Genomic DNA, 14,263 nt, shown 5'->3' with positions numbered 1-14,263 from the left:
AGTGAATCTACCAAATTCTCCATAAAAAAAGACAAATGTTATGCTTTTGTATTATCTTTCCTCATTGCTTCAAATATATTGTCAGGGAGAATCAATGCTTGATTCCTTTGGCTAGGCAATTGCATAGATTTTCAAAATCCTGAAGGATAAGATTCTGTTGAACCAAAGATATCCAGCAGAACACTCCCGTTCTTGAGTGTGACATTGAGTGATTTATGATTTTTGCAAACTACTCAGTGAATCATTTTACTTGAATACAAAAGTGTAACAGTTGTCTCTTTTTAATTAGGCAGAATGTTTTTATAGGCCTTACAGAACAATAACTAATAAATAATTGCTGTTCAACAAATGCCATTGATACGGTAACATCACATTGAATTTAGGTGCTGAGTAACCAATGGGACGATGTGTAACGTAATGTAGCCCTTATTCAAAAAAAAGGTGTATGGATAAACCTGGCAACCACAGGCCAGTCAGTGGTGGGGAAGCTTTTAGAAACGATAATCCGGGACAAAATTAATAGTCACTTAGACAAGTGTGGATTAATTAAGGAAAGTCAGCACGGATTTGTTAAAGGCAAATAGTGTTTAACTAACTTGATTTGAGTTTTTTGATGAGGGTTGACGAGGGCAATGTGGTTGATGTGTATATGAACTTTCAAAAAGTATTTGATAAAGTGCCACATAATAGGCTTGTAAGCAAAACTGAAGCCCATGGAATAAAAGGGGCAGTGGCAGCACGCATACAAAATTGGCTAAGTGACACGAAACAGAGAGTAGTGGCGAACGGTTGTTTTTCGGACTGGAGGAAGGTATACATTAGTGTTCCCCAGGGGTCAGTACTAGGACCACTGCTTTTCTTGATATATATTAATGACTTGGACTTGGATGTACACGACACAATTTCAAAATTTTCAGAAGACACAAAACTTAGAAGTATAGTAAACAGTGAGAAGGATAATAATAGACTTCAAGAGGACATAGACAGGCTGGTGGAATGGGCGGATACATGGTAGATGAAATTTAATGCAGAGAAGTGCAAAGTGATACATTCTGGCAGGAGGATGAGGAGAAGCAATATAAACTAAATGGCATAATTCGAAAGAGGGTGCAGGAACAGAGAGACCTGGGGGTATATGTGCACTAAGCTTTAAAGGTGGCAGGTCAGGATGAGAAAGTGGTTAAAAAAGCATATGGGATCCTTGGCTTTATAAATAGAGGCATAGAGTACAAAAGCAAGGAAGTTATGATGAACCTTTATAAAACAATGGTTTGGCCACAACTGGAGTATTGTGTCCAATTCTGGGCACCATACTTTAGAAGGATGTGAAGGCCTTAGAGAGGGTGCAGAAAAGATTTACTAGAATACTTCCAGGGATGAGGGACTTTAGTTATGTGGATAGACTGGAGAAGCTGGGGCTGTTCTCCTTAGAACAGAGCAGGTTAAGAGGACATTTGATAGAAATGTTCAAAATTACAAAGGGTTTAGATAAAGTAAATAAAGAGAAACTGTTCCCATTGGCGGAAGGGTCGAGAACCAGAGGACACAGATTTAAGCAAAAGAACCAAACGCAACATGAGGCAAAACTTTTTTACGCAGCGAGTAGTTATGATCTGGAATGTGCTGTCCGAAAGGGTGGTGGAAGCAGATTCAATCGTGGCTTTCAAAAAGGAATTGGATAAATACTTGAAGGGAAAAGATTTGCAGGGCTACAGGAAAAGATGAAGGGAATGGGACTAACTGGATTGCTCTTACAAAGATCTGGCACGGGCTCGATACACCTAATGGCCTCTTTCTGTGCTGTAACCATTCTACGATTCTATGATTCTAATCGTATGACTAAGTAACTGCTGTGACATGTGTTACTTAATTATCAAAGTGGGAAATAACAAGGCAAGGGAGGGGAACAATTCTTTCTCTTTGCAACTGGTGGCAGCTGTTGAGATTCCCGTTGCGTGTAAAATATTGGTAAAAGAAGCATCTCAATGCCAATGTCAGAGGAGCATCTCAGTGCGAGATTGATTCAAGTGAGCTTAATTATGGCTCATTGGTCACAGCAGGCTTGTGTCCACTGGGAGAAACTATACCAAATTCATAAAGAACCTGGCACTGTAAACATGTCCTCTGTCAATTTGAGAGAAACTTCTCAAACTCACTATCAAACCTTAAGAGCCATCAAAGGATTTTCATCTCATCTATGTTTAATGGATTTGAACCCATGTCCCAAAGGAGAAAGAAAAGTGTTGGAACCCACCGTATTCCAAAATTTATTGTGGTATATCTGACCTGGAAAATAATTCTCATTCTAATAGATGTGACCCATGTAATCATAATCGGTGGTGATACCAGAGTACTATGCAAATATTTGTAATCTTAACCGTAGCCCACAAAAGGTACTTTCCTAACAGGGAGCCAGGAAGTTCCACAGGTCAATTGTCTGGGCTGCTGACATGAGGGTAAACTTCCTGCCTTTTAATTCCTGGCACAAAGCCTCGGTCATCAGGAGCGAATATCAGCACATCGTGTGCCCTCAGCCCTTGATCTTCTGACCATTCATTTTAATGGATGGAAACTCAGGCAGTGCTAGAATCATAGAAGCTTACAGCACAGAAGGAGGCCATTCCACTTGTTGTGCCTGTGCCGGCTCCTTGAAAGAGCTGTCCAATTTAGTCCCACATCCTTGCTTCTTCCCCATAAAACTGCAAATTAGTCCTCTTCAGCTACATGTCCAATTACCTTTTGAAAGTTCCTATGGAATCTGCTTCCACCACCCTTTCAGGTGGTGCGTTCCAGATCTGAACAACCCTCTGTGTGTGAAAAAATGTCTCCTCATTTCCCCTCTTGTTCTTCTGCAAATTATTTTAAATTGACCTCTGATTACCAATCCACTTGCCAGAGGAAACAATTTCTCCCTACTTGCTCTGTCAAAATGCCTCATTATTTTGAATACCTCTACTAGATCTCCAATTAACCATCTCTGCTCCCAGCAATCCCAGCTTCTGCAATCTCTCAACACAACTTAAGTCCCTCATCCCTGGTATCATCCTGGTAAATCTTCTCTGTATCCTCTCCAAGGCCTTGACATCCTTCCTAAAGTGCGGTGCCCAGAATTGTTAACAATACTCCAGCTGAGGCCTAACCAGTGATTTGTAAAGGTTTAGCATGACTACCTTGTTTTTGTATTCAAAGCCCCTATTTATAAAGCCAAGTATCCCATATGCTTTCTTAACCACCTTATCAACTTGCCCTGCCTCCTTCAATGATTTGTGGATATGCACCCCCAGGTCCCTCTGCTCTTGCACCTCCCTCAAAATAATACCATTTAGATGATACTGCCTCTCCGTGTTGTTCCTCCCAAAGTACATCAATTAACACTTATCTGCATTAAATTACATCTGCCAAGTGTCTGCCCATTAGATCAGACTTTACCTGAGACAGGTGATGGGTCAGTGTGGAGTGTGTACAGTACTGGTGCAATGTTAGATCAGACATTGATTGAGACAGGGTCAGTGTGGTGTGTGTACAGTATTGGTGCAATGTTAGATCAGACATTTCCTGAGACAGGTGATGGGTCAGTGTGGTGTGTGTATGGAGAGCATTTTGAAACATAGAAACGTGCTCAAGGTTTCTTTTCTCTTGGAAAAACAGCCTCAGACCATGTTTTAATTCTGTTCTTCCCATTCATTATTAGGCTTCAACAGTACAGATCCTATTGCCTGGTCAGTCTCTCAGAGCTTTTCTTCAAATATCTTACCAACAATAGAAAGGCAATTGGAATGTTCAGCTTGTTATTAATATAACAATGAAACAGAATGCGGACTTCCATTATTTACTAAAAAGTTCAGTTAATAATGTATTGAAACAGTGCCAATCTCATATCTAACAATATAACTCTTGTATAAATTGCTGGATTTACCAATCACTCAAAATTATTTCATTCATTAGCATGAAAAGCCTAAACCCAATCACCATTTCTAGATGTACTATGCATATGATAATAGGGGACATAAATAACGTCTTGGAGGCAAAATAGTTCATTTGAGTTTCAATTGCATCTTCAATTCCTGTCCATCATTACAGGAGTTTGTAACTCAGACATATAATTTCCCATAGAATGCTCAAACTAACAGCGATACTGCTCAAGTATACAACTGAGACTTTAATGGTCTGATTGCATCTTTATTCCCTTCGTTCTACTTGATTTAGCATTCTCTGTAGAACGCCCCTTGTCTGAGTGGTCATGTGCTCAACATTGAAAAAGGTGATGCCATGAGCACATTTATTGGAATGGTTTTCTTACCTCACCCTCTATAAAAGGCAGGTAGTGTGTCTGATCATCAGGTGTCTTCTCCCTAGCTCCGATATTAAGTCCTCACAAATCCCAGACATGACCCCTTTGGAAGACAAATCTTTCCAAATGATGATCAGTGCCCTTAGGTATTCATAACCTGGCCCAATTTATCAGATATTTATTCTCAGGGTGTGGGCGATGACGGCAAGGCTGCATTTATTACCCACGTCCCTAGTTGGCCCAAGAAGGTGGCGGTGGAGCTTCTTGAACTGTTGCCATCCTTGTGATGATGTTCTCATGATGATGTCGTGAATTTCAGAGATTTGACCCAGTAACGGTGAAGGAATGGTGATACATGTCCAAGTTAGGATGGCATATGATCTGGAGGGAAATTTTGAGGTGGTGCTGTTCCCACGTCATTGCTTTTTTTTAATATAATCTCATCGACACAAGAACAACCTTTACATGTCCTCAAAAATCCATACAAAGCTCTGGCCTCAGAGCTGCTGCACCCTGTTCCCTCTAAATGGAAACAGAATCCTGTACCTACAGAGATCGACCTACTGTGTTCTCCCAGACCACAATTCGAAGCTCACTGCGACTTTTAATTTGAAGGTCACCCAAACCCTGCATGCCACAGTTCCAGAGGTTTCTCCAAATTTCTCTTAAGACCAGACAGTTTTATTCCCAGGATTTAAAGCATTAAATAAAGAAAGAAATTAAGCATTTTTGTCTCAGATTTAGCTTGGCATGATCTCCTTTGGGGTTGATTTTAACTCTGAGCGGACTTTTGTGAGGTGTAAGTTTCAGACCGGGGGTATTTTAACTCCCGAGCCTTATTTAAATGCTGCAGGTCCTCACTTAAATGCCGAGCTCTTCTAGTGTTAAGATTTTGGTGAATAGAAGCTAAAGATAAATATATATCAGATCATCATAATACTACTTAATATTTACAGCACTGAAACAGGCCATTCAGCCCAACAGGTCTATGCTGGTGTTTATGCTCCAAATGAGCCGCCTCCCAACTTACTTCATCTCACCCTATCAACATAGCCTTCTATTCCTTTCTCCCTCATGTACTTATCTTGCTTCCCCTAAAATGCATCTACGCTATTCGCCTCAACCATTCCATGTGGTAGCGAGTTCCGTATTCTAACCACTCTCTGGGTAAAGAAATAGGATAGGATAAAAATAGAATAGATCGTTTCAGAGAGAGAAAAGAGGATAGATTGTATCAGAGAGAAAAAATAGGCTAGATCGTATGAAAGAAAATATGATAGATTGTACCAGAGAGAAAATAGGGTAGATTGTATGAGAGAGAAAATAGGATAGATCGAATCAGAGAGAGAAAATAGGATAGATTGGGGGCTAAATTGGGCCGTGTAGCGCCCGTCGTTTCGGCGCTACACGGCCTCTCCGACATCTAAGATGGCGTCTTAGATGCGCACGCACGTTTCCTGCGTGACATGCACCAGACGCCATCTTGGTATAGGAGTTTGCGCAGGCGCAGATAACGGACGCCGGAATCATGTAAAGTAGGGAGAAAATGGCTTCAATCAGTGTGCAACGCTGATTTAAAGTGATAGACACCATTTTGGGACTTAACGCTCAACTCAACACACAGTCTTAACCCCAACCATCTGAACATGTCTTAGAGTGCCTGGAGGACACCCCACCGATGCAATTTAAAGGGACCATGCATGATTTACAGGTTAGTGGTTGGATTATTGCCTCTGGCTACCGAGACAGTTGTAGATCTCCTACACTTGAATACTAGGACACGGGGACATAGCCTAACATTTAGAGCCAGGACGTGCAGGAGTGAAGTTAGAAAATGCTTCTACACACAAAGGGTGGGAGACGTTTGGAACGCTCTTCTACAGACGGCAGTTGATGCTAGCTCAATTGTGAATGTTAAATCTGAGATTGATAGATTTCTGTGAACCAAGGGTATTAAGGCATATGGGGCTAATTCGGGTGTATAGAGTTAGGTCACAGGTCCACCATGATGGTGGAACAGGCTCGAGGGGCTAAATGCCATGGCCACTTGCTGCCTCTTGATATGCGCCACCTTCTCCTGCAAGAAAGTGGGATGAGTGGCTGGGTGATGTGCCTGTCATGGTTGAATAGCTGCCAGTGTGTGTGCCCTGTGAGTTGTGGGTGGGCGGCTTGGAACTGTCGTAATGTGTAAGGGTGAGAGGGAGCATCTGGTTGGAAGAGTTGAGTACTGATGGAAAGAGTTTGTTGGTATTTGGGGGATGGGGGGTGTAGTGCGTGGTGCAGTTGGTAGGAGACACCACTTGACAGTTAACCTCATTCACCTTGACCACTCATTTCAAAGCACTGAACTTCTTCCTGCACTGCATCCATGTTCATGATGTTGTGCGCCTGGCATTGACTTCGTCCCCCGCTGCCTCCCACTGTCTTTTGAGTATATGACTGGAGGGCCTCTTGCCCCCCCTCCCCCCCACTGCGGATATAGGATGCCCCTCCTTCTGTCCACCTCTTGCACCCAAGGTCTCCAGTGCATCAGCAGAGAACCTTGGTGCTCGCACTCTCACAGGCCTGGTATCAACTCAGATCGGCAGATTGGTGAGGTCTGGTGTGCAGATTGGAGAATGTGGGATTTAATAGTGCGCAATCTTTATTCAATGTTTTAACATAACTCATCAGTGTGTAAACGTAGGGATGGGATCTGCATCTGTGTTTTATGTGTGCGATGTCTGATCTCTGTTCAGACTCCGTGCAGACAGTAGACTATTATTTTCAGCAAATAACAGGTACCAGCTACCTTTAAGAAACATCCTCTCTTTAAGAGATTGAGCTCCCTCTGGTGATGGAAAGTGCAAATTGCATTAATTCCACGTGCAAGGCCTGGAATGGAACGCCGATTGCAGGTAAGTGCTCCCGTGGGTCTAAACTTGCATCTTGCCTGCCCAGGGTCCATCGGGCGCAGGGTGTTAGCGCATCGTGCTACCATCGCCCAGAACGGACCCTTGTCGAATTTTTCCCCCATTGTATCAGAGATTGAAAATAGGATAGATTGTTTGAGAGAGAGAAAATAGGATAGATTATATCAGAGAGAAAAAATAGGATAAATTGTATGAGAGAGATAATTGGATAGACTGTATCAGAGGTATATATTTTATCAGAGATAGAGGCATGAGATATCATGACATAATACATAACAAACAGGTTCCATATCAGGCGCTTTGCTTCTGTCTCGATATTCCAGCATTCAATTTTTCTTTTCTGTTCCATGATGTTATCCGATGGATGCTTACCTCACAATGAAGTCTGAGTGAGCCTCCTGCATGATCTGCTTTTCCGATCGTATGTGCTCCTGCTGTCTTGTGTCTACTATGTGACGCTTTTTCAGGATCTTCATCGCAAAAGTTTTGGACTCCTCACTTTTTAATTGGACCTTTTAAGAATAAACGAGAAAACAATTTCATTTGCATTTTCACAAACGCCTCAGCATCCTTTCCTATGAATCCCAAAATTCTGAAAATCCATTTGTTGCAATATATCCTCAATCGATATGTTTGTATTGTTTGCTGTCCTTACTCCTCAAACAAAAATTCCATTGTTAGAGCTATCCAAATAATCTGTGGTTAATTATAATATAGTTAAACTTAATAGACTATTATATCTGCATACTTTAAAGACAAAGTCTGCAACTGTTCGGCATTTTTACCTTGATTTCTGCTTGGGTACTAACTGTGCGATATTAATTATTGGACAGAGTCTCCAATGCTGTGCATTCACAATGACCTATAGTGAACAGAGAAAGTTCCAGGCCAACCGACCACACAATAATGTAAAACCTTACAAAAACAGTGTTTTTGCCCAACGAAACATTATGCGAGATCTCACCAAATTTCACAGCTTGCTACTAGATGTGGGTATTCAGGGTAAACATGGACAATGGATAAGAAATTGCCTAAAGGGTAGAAAGCAACAGGTGCCTGTTAGGGAGGTTCTGTTGGGGTTTGGGAAAAGCACTGGGTGGAGTTCCCCAGGGATCAGTATTAGGAACATTACTATTTCTAATTTATATCCATGACTTGGATTCAGAAACTCAATGCAAATTGGTCAAATTTGCAGATGATACCAAACCAGGAGTGGCAGTGGAATAAAAACAGAAAATGCTGGAAATACTCAGCAGGTCAGGTCGATGACCTTTCGTAAATACTGGGAAACAGAAAGCAATGAAGGTGAATAAGATAACAGAGACAAATGGAAATCTAGTCGGGGGCGGTGGAATGGAAAGAGGTAGCCCAGAAATTACAGAATGAGTTGGACAAAAAATGCAAATGAGGAGAACAATGGCAGATTAAACTTAATTCGGACAAATGTAAAGTACGGCACATAGGAAGGAAAAATGGGTGACACACCTACTCCATGCACGGTGTTGAAATAGCTAAGGATGAAGTTGAAAAAGTCCGAGGAGTCTTAATAGATTCAATGCTTAACACAGCCAACAAAAGCAGAGCAGCAATCAACTAAGCTAACAGAATGTTGAACTATACAGCCAAAACAGTAGAATACAAGACAGAGGAAGTCATGCGCAATCTGTACAGTGCTCAGGTCAGACCACACCTTGAGTACTGTGTCCGGTTCTGATCTTGATGACACAAGGGGAAATTGAAGCACTGCAGATAGTGCAGAGAAGAACCATGAGGCTGATCTCTACTATCTCGGGATCGGAGTTATGAGAAAAGACTGTTATGAGGGAAGACTGCAGAAACTTGAACTTTTGATGTTGAAAGAAGGTACTAAAAGGTGGTCGTATGGCGGTATATAAGGCATGGAAAAAGTAAATCTGAACAATTGCTTTAATTCAAGGGGACACACGTTCAAATTAGTAATAGGCAATTCTTAGGACTAATACCAAAATGTTCTTCACACAAAGAGTGATCAAAAAATGGAATGGAGTCCTGGATGCAAAACCCCGGAATCATTTAAGAACCAATTGGAATCTGCAATGTGGAAACTTTAGGGTCTTTCTGGATGTGGTGAACTAAGACGGATGGTATGACCTTCATTAATTATCTTGTGACATACCCAGATAGGAGTGGTATGGTCTATAAATGTGAGTGCCAGCAATTTCCTTGAAGCTTCTCCCGCTCTGCCATCAGAACTTGGGCAGAGGTTCGGTGGAAACAGGATTCCCATCAAGTTTCCACCGTTATGGCAGTGGAGCAGGAGAAGCTCCAAGGAAATTCCCAGAGGAAGTATTTGAGTGTTGACAGGAGTGAAAATAACCCCTTAGATGTCTTTAGACCTGGAGGTGTTACGTCTTCACGAATTGGTAATCTTCAATTATTTCGATCATGCTGCATGAATTTCTCAAAAGGGTCAGACTTTCCAAAGGGATTCCCATTGTCTTAACTTGATTAACTGCAACATGTAGTGCAGCAGGAATTGCCCAGACTCCAGGAAACCATGTGCCAAATGAAGGCTTCAACAAAAAGCCACAAAATGAAGATTTCAGTGCACAAGCAAAGAATTGCTCATTTCCAAAAAAAAGACTTCAATATTCGATCAAAGTGTCATGGCAAACCAGTTTTAAGAAGCACTCCAAAGTAGGCCGGGCCGGTTTCCCTGTAATGTGTGCACATTATTGGGGTGTATAGTATACTGGTGGTGAAGCCTCACCCAAACCCATGAGATTCAGTTACCTGACTGGTGCAATTCACGTAGGCGCTGTGGGCCGCACACACCTGCCGTGAGGCCTTTCTATTTTCACCAAAGTTGCTGATTGGAAAATCAGGCACAATGCAAATCAATCTCATGAGGTCAGGGTGTCAGATTTTCTGACCCACGCCTGCAGCACACCATTGGCCTCTGGAAATGGGGGCTTGAGGGTCGGAATGAACCAAGTCACAACATTTAAATGACTGATTTTTTGGAGCAAAGTTGGTGACAGATAATGCAGAGTTCCCATCATTGTGTCACATCGAAACTACAGCAAAGAAATAGGCCATTCAGCCCAACAGGTCCAAGCTGGTGTTTATGCTCCACGTACGAGACTCCTCCCTCCCTATTACATCTAACCCTATCAGCAAATCCTTCTATTCCTTTCTCCCTCAAGTGATTATCTAGCTTCCCCTTATGTGCATCTATCCTAGTCGCCTCAACTACTCCTTGTGGTAGCGAGTTCCACATTTTAACCACTCTCTGGGTAAAGAAGTTTCTCCTGAATTCCCTATTGGATTTAATAGTGACTATCTTACATTTATGGCCCCTAGTTCTAGTCTCCCCCACAAGAGGAAACATCTTTTCTCAGTCTACCCTATCAAACCCTTTCATAATCTTAAAGACCTCTCTCAGGTCACCCCTCAGATTTACCTTTTTTTTAGAGAAAAGAGCCCCAGCCTGCTCAATCTTTCCTGATAGGTATAATCGCTCAGTTCTGGTATCATTCTAGTAAATCTTTTTTGCACCTTCTCCATATCCTTTTATACAATGGAGACCAGAACTGTTCACAGTACTCCAAGTGTGGCCTAACCAAGATTCTATACAAGTTTAACATAACTTCTCTGCTTTTCAATTCTATCCATCTAGAAATGAACTCCAGTGCTTGATTTGCTTTATTTACGGCCTTATTAACCTGCGTCGCTACTTTTAGTGATTGGTGTATCTGTACCCCCAGATCCCTCTGCTCCTCCACCCCATTCAGACTCTTATTATCCAAGCAGTGTGTGGCTCCTTCATTCTTACTACCAAAATGGAATACTTATCTATATTGAAATTCATTTGCCGATTTCATGCCCACTCTGCAAGTTTATTAATGTCTTCCTGTATTCTGTCGCAGTCCTCCTCGGTATTAACTACACCCCCTAGTTTGGTGTCGTCTGCAAATTTTGAAATTGTACTCCGATTCCCAAGTCCAAATTGTTTATGTAAATGGTGAACAACAGTGGTCCCAGCACTGATCCTTGTGGAACACCACTTCCCATCTTTTGCCAGTCTGAGTAACTACCTTTAACCCCTACTCTCTGTTTTCTGTTTTGTAGCCAGCTTTCCATCCACCCTGCTACCTGTCCCGACTCCACACGCTCTGACCTTAGTCAAGAGTCGACTATGCGGACCTTATCGAAGGCCTTTTGAAAATCCAAATATATTACATCTACTACATTACTCTTGTCTACCCTTTCTGTTACTTCTTCAAAGAATGCAATAAAGTTGGTCAAGCATGACCTTCCCTTTTGAAATTTGTGCTGACTATTCTTTATTATATTTTCGGTTTCTAGATGTTTTTCTATTACATCTTTGAGTAAGGATTTCGCTTTCTTTCCTACCACCGACATTAAGCTAATTGGTCTATAATTCCATCTCTCCTTTTTAAATATAGGAATCACATTAGCTGTCTGCCAGCCCTCTGGCACTATTCCCTTTTCTAATGAATTTTTATATCTATGTAACAGTGCCTTTGCTACCTCTTCCCTAACTTCTTTTAATATGGAGTGTGGCACCCTTTACGATTATTTCTATAATATCTCATAAGAGGGATGAAAGACATAAAATCTCTGGTGTCTGGGGAAAGTTACGTGCAACAATGATGCTTCAAGTCATACAATAACATTTATGTAAGTAACCATGCTTGGTATGATATTCAAAAACAAAATGGCCTTAAAGTATATCGATAACTTGACCATCAAAAATGAGGCAAAATATGCAGTAAAAAGTCATGTCTGAAAAACCTTAATCTTACTGAGCTCTGGAATTCCTTCCCTAAATTTCTCCACCTCTCCTCCTTTAAGATGCTCCTTAAAACCTGCCTCTTTGATCATGCTTTTGGTCACCTGTCCTAATCTCTCCTTATGTGGCTCAGTGTCAATTTTTGTCTGATTACACTCCTGAGAAGCGCCTTGGGACGTTTTACCACATTGAAGCCGCTATGTGAGAGCATGTTGTTGTTGTTATATCTATATTTAATGATTCAAGCCAAATAATAGAAGTTGCAGCTAACTTAGCTTCATTAAAAATGTAGCTTATTCAGCTAAACTGTCAGAATGCATTTCCATGTATCAATGCTTTGCTTGATGTGATAGCTGATTAATAAACATTGATAATATACTGTCATTAATATTAATATGGTCTGGGTTTAATTAAAATATAGACTGTTAATGGAATTAACAACAAGGATCATTAATATTTCAGTGTTGAGTGTTATCACACTTGAGACACATGATGCACACTGGAGGTTGGTTTCAGTACAAAGCAGACCCATTCCCTGGAATTTACGGGGTATATATTTTTAAAAATGACAGGTAGCTTGGAGTGATTTCAAGGCAGCAATCCTATCACAGGGCTAAGATGACAAGTTATAAACCACTCCAGCTTTGCTCTTTCTGTTGTTAGGTCATTCGAACCAGTCAAATAGGCTACAGCTTTGTACACACACTCAGGTGTCCATTATTTTATATTCAAATAGAAAAGGAGAAAAAAATTGCAGGCATTAAAGGGTTTCCATTTCGAGCCCTAAGCTCTGTAATTCTCTCCCTAAACCTCTCCACCTCTCTCTCTCCTGCTTTAAGACACTCCTTAAAACCACCTCTTTGACCAAACTTTTGGTCACCTGTCATAATGTCTCCTTATGTGGCTTGGTGTCAAATCTTGTTTGATAACGGTCATGTGAAGTGCCTTGGGACGTTTTACTACGTTAAAGGCTCTATATGAAGGTAAGTTGTTGTTGTTGTTTCCTAGCATGCGTCCAATGGGTTAGGCTGGCTCCCAGCAGGCAGCTGCCACTTCCGGCGTTTTCCAGCTGAAGTGACAGTGGACATGGAATATATCCACCCAAATATGGGCAGGTCTATTCCAATGACGTGTCAACGATGGGTAAATGTCACATGGTGTATCTCTCTTTATTGACGCCATAGCAACACTGGGCACACCTGGTCCACAGCGTTGCTTTGGCAGGGGGAGATAGATTTAAATTTAAATCCCTCCCCATCTGTTTGCAAGGGATTGATTGCATTCCCTCTGCTCGGGAATTTTTGAAATTGAAAAATAAAATGTCTTCAACAGTCCCAGAGGCAGCCAGCCACACTGCAGCAATATGAGGGCCGTTCGGCTGATTGTGCCTGTGCCAGCTCTTTGAAAGAACTATCCAATTAGTCCTACTTCCTCGCTCTTTTCGCATAGCCCTGTAAATTTTTCCTGTTTAAGAATATATCCAATTCCCTCGGTAAGTTACTATTGTATCTGCTTCTATCACCCTTTCAAGCAGTGCAGTCCAATGTATGAAATATTTGTTGCTACAATGCATATATAAGAAAGAAAGACTTGCATTTATATAGTGCCTTTCACGACCTCAGGATATCCCAAAGCACTTTACAGCCAATGAAATATTTTTGAAGTGTAGTTACTGTAGTAATAGAGATAACGAGATCAGATAATGTTTTTTTTTGTGATGAGGGATAAATATTGGTCAGGACCCTGGGGAGAACTCCCCTGCTCTTTTTTGCAAAGCGTCAGAGAGGACCTCAGTTTAATGTTTCCTCCTAAAGACAATACCCCCGACAGTGCAGCACTCCCTCAGTATTGCAGTGGAGTGTCAGCCTAGATTATGTACTCAAGTCTGTGTTGTGGGACTTGAACCCACGACCTTCTGACTCAGAGATGAGAGTGCTACCACTGAGCCAAAGCTGACACCTAATATAAATGTGATAAATGTATCAGGGCTTTCTCCTCAAACCATTATATTCCTCTCAGAACGGGATGTAAGAACTGTTTAATTTTAAACTCCCTGGATATGGCAGTTTTATGACAAACATCATCTAACTTATAACCTGTTTTAGGGAATCTGAACCATTCACTGTGCGTTCCAATTCAGTACTTCAAATTAAAAAAATGATTACATTTTCTCTCTTTAAGATCAAGTCATGGAAGCAAAACCTCATTCTTGCTTTGTGACTCACCCCTGCAATATATTCTGCTTTGTGCTGACATGTATTTTGT

At 41.4% G+C, this 14,263-nt stretch overlaps 1 protein-coding gene across 4 annotated transcripts in view; it reads right to left on the bottom strand.

The window, feature by feature from the left end:
- The window catches only part of prkg1b (protein kinase cGMP-dependent 1b), a 609,599-nt gene that overhangs the window by 30,418 nt on the left and 564,918 nt on the right, over window positions 1-14,263 (bottom strand). For all 4 annotated transcript variants that reach the window (XM_068002574.1, XM_068002575.1, XM_068002572.1 and 1 more), the window contains exon 11: window positions 7,576-7,715. In XM_068002574.1, coding sequence (XP_067858675.1) covers window positions 7,576-7,715 — 140 coding nt within the window. The remainder of the gene's footprint in view (window positions 1-7,575; window positions 7,716-14,263) is intronic.

The sequence above is a fragment of the Heptranchias perlo genome, chromosome 21, assembly GCF_035084215.1.
Source record: "Heptranchias perlo isolate sHepPer1 chromosome 21, sHepPer1.hap1, whole genome shotgun sequence".
NCBI classification, from domain to species: Eukaryota; Metazoa; Chordata; class Chondrichthyes; order Hexanchiformes; family Hexanchidae; genus Heptranchias; species Heptranchias perlo.
This window is presented reverse-complemented; position numbering and strand designations above follow the sequence as displayed.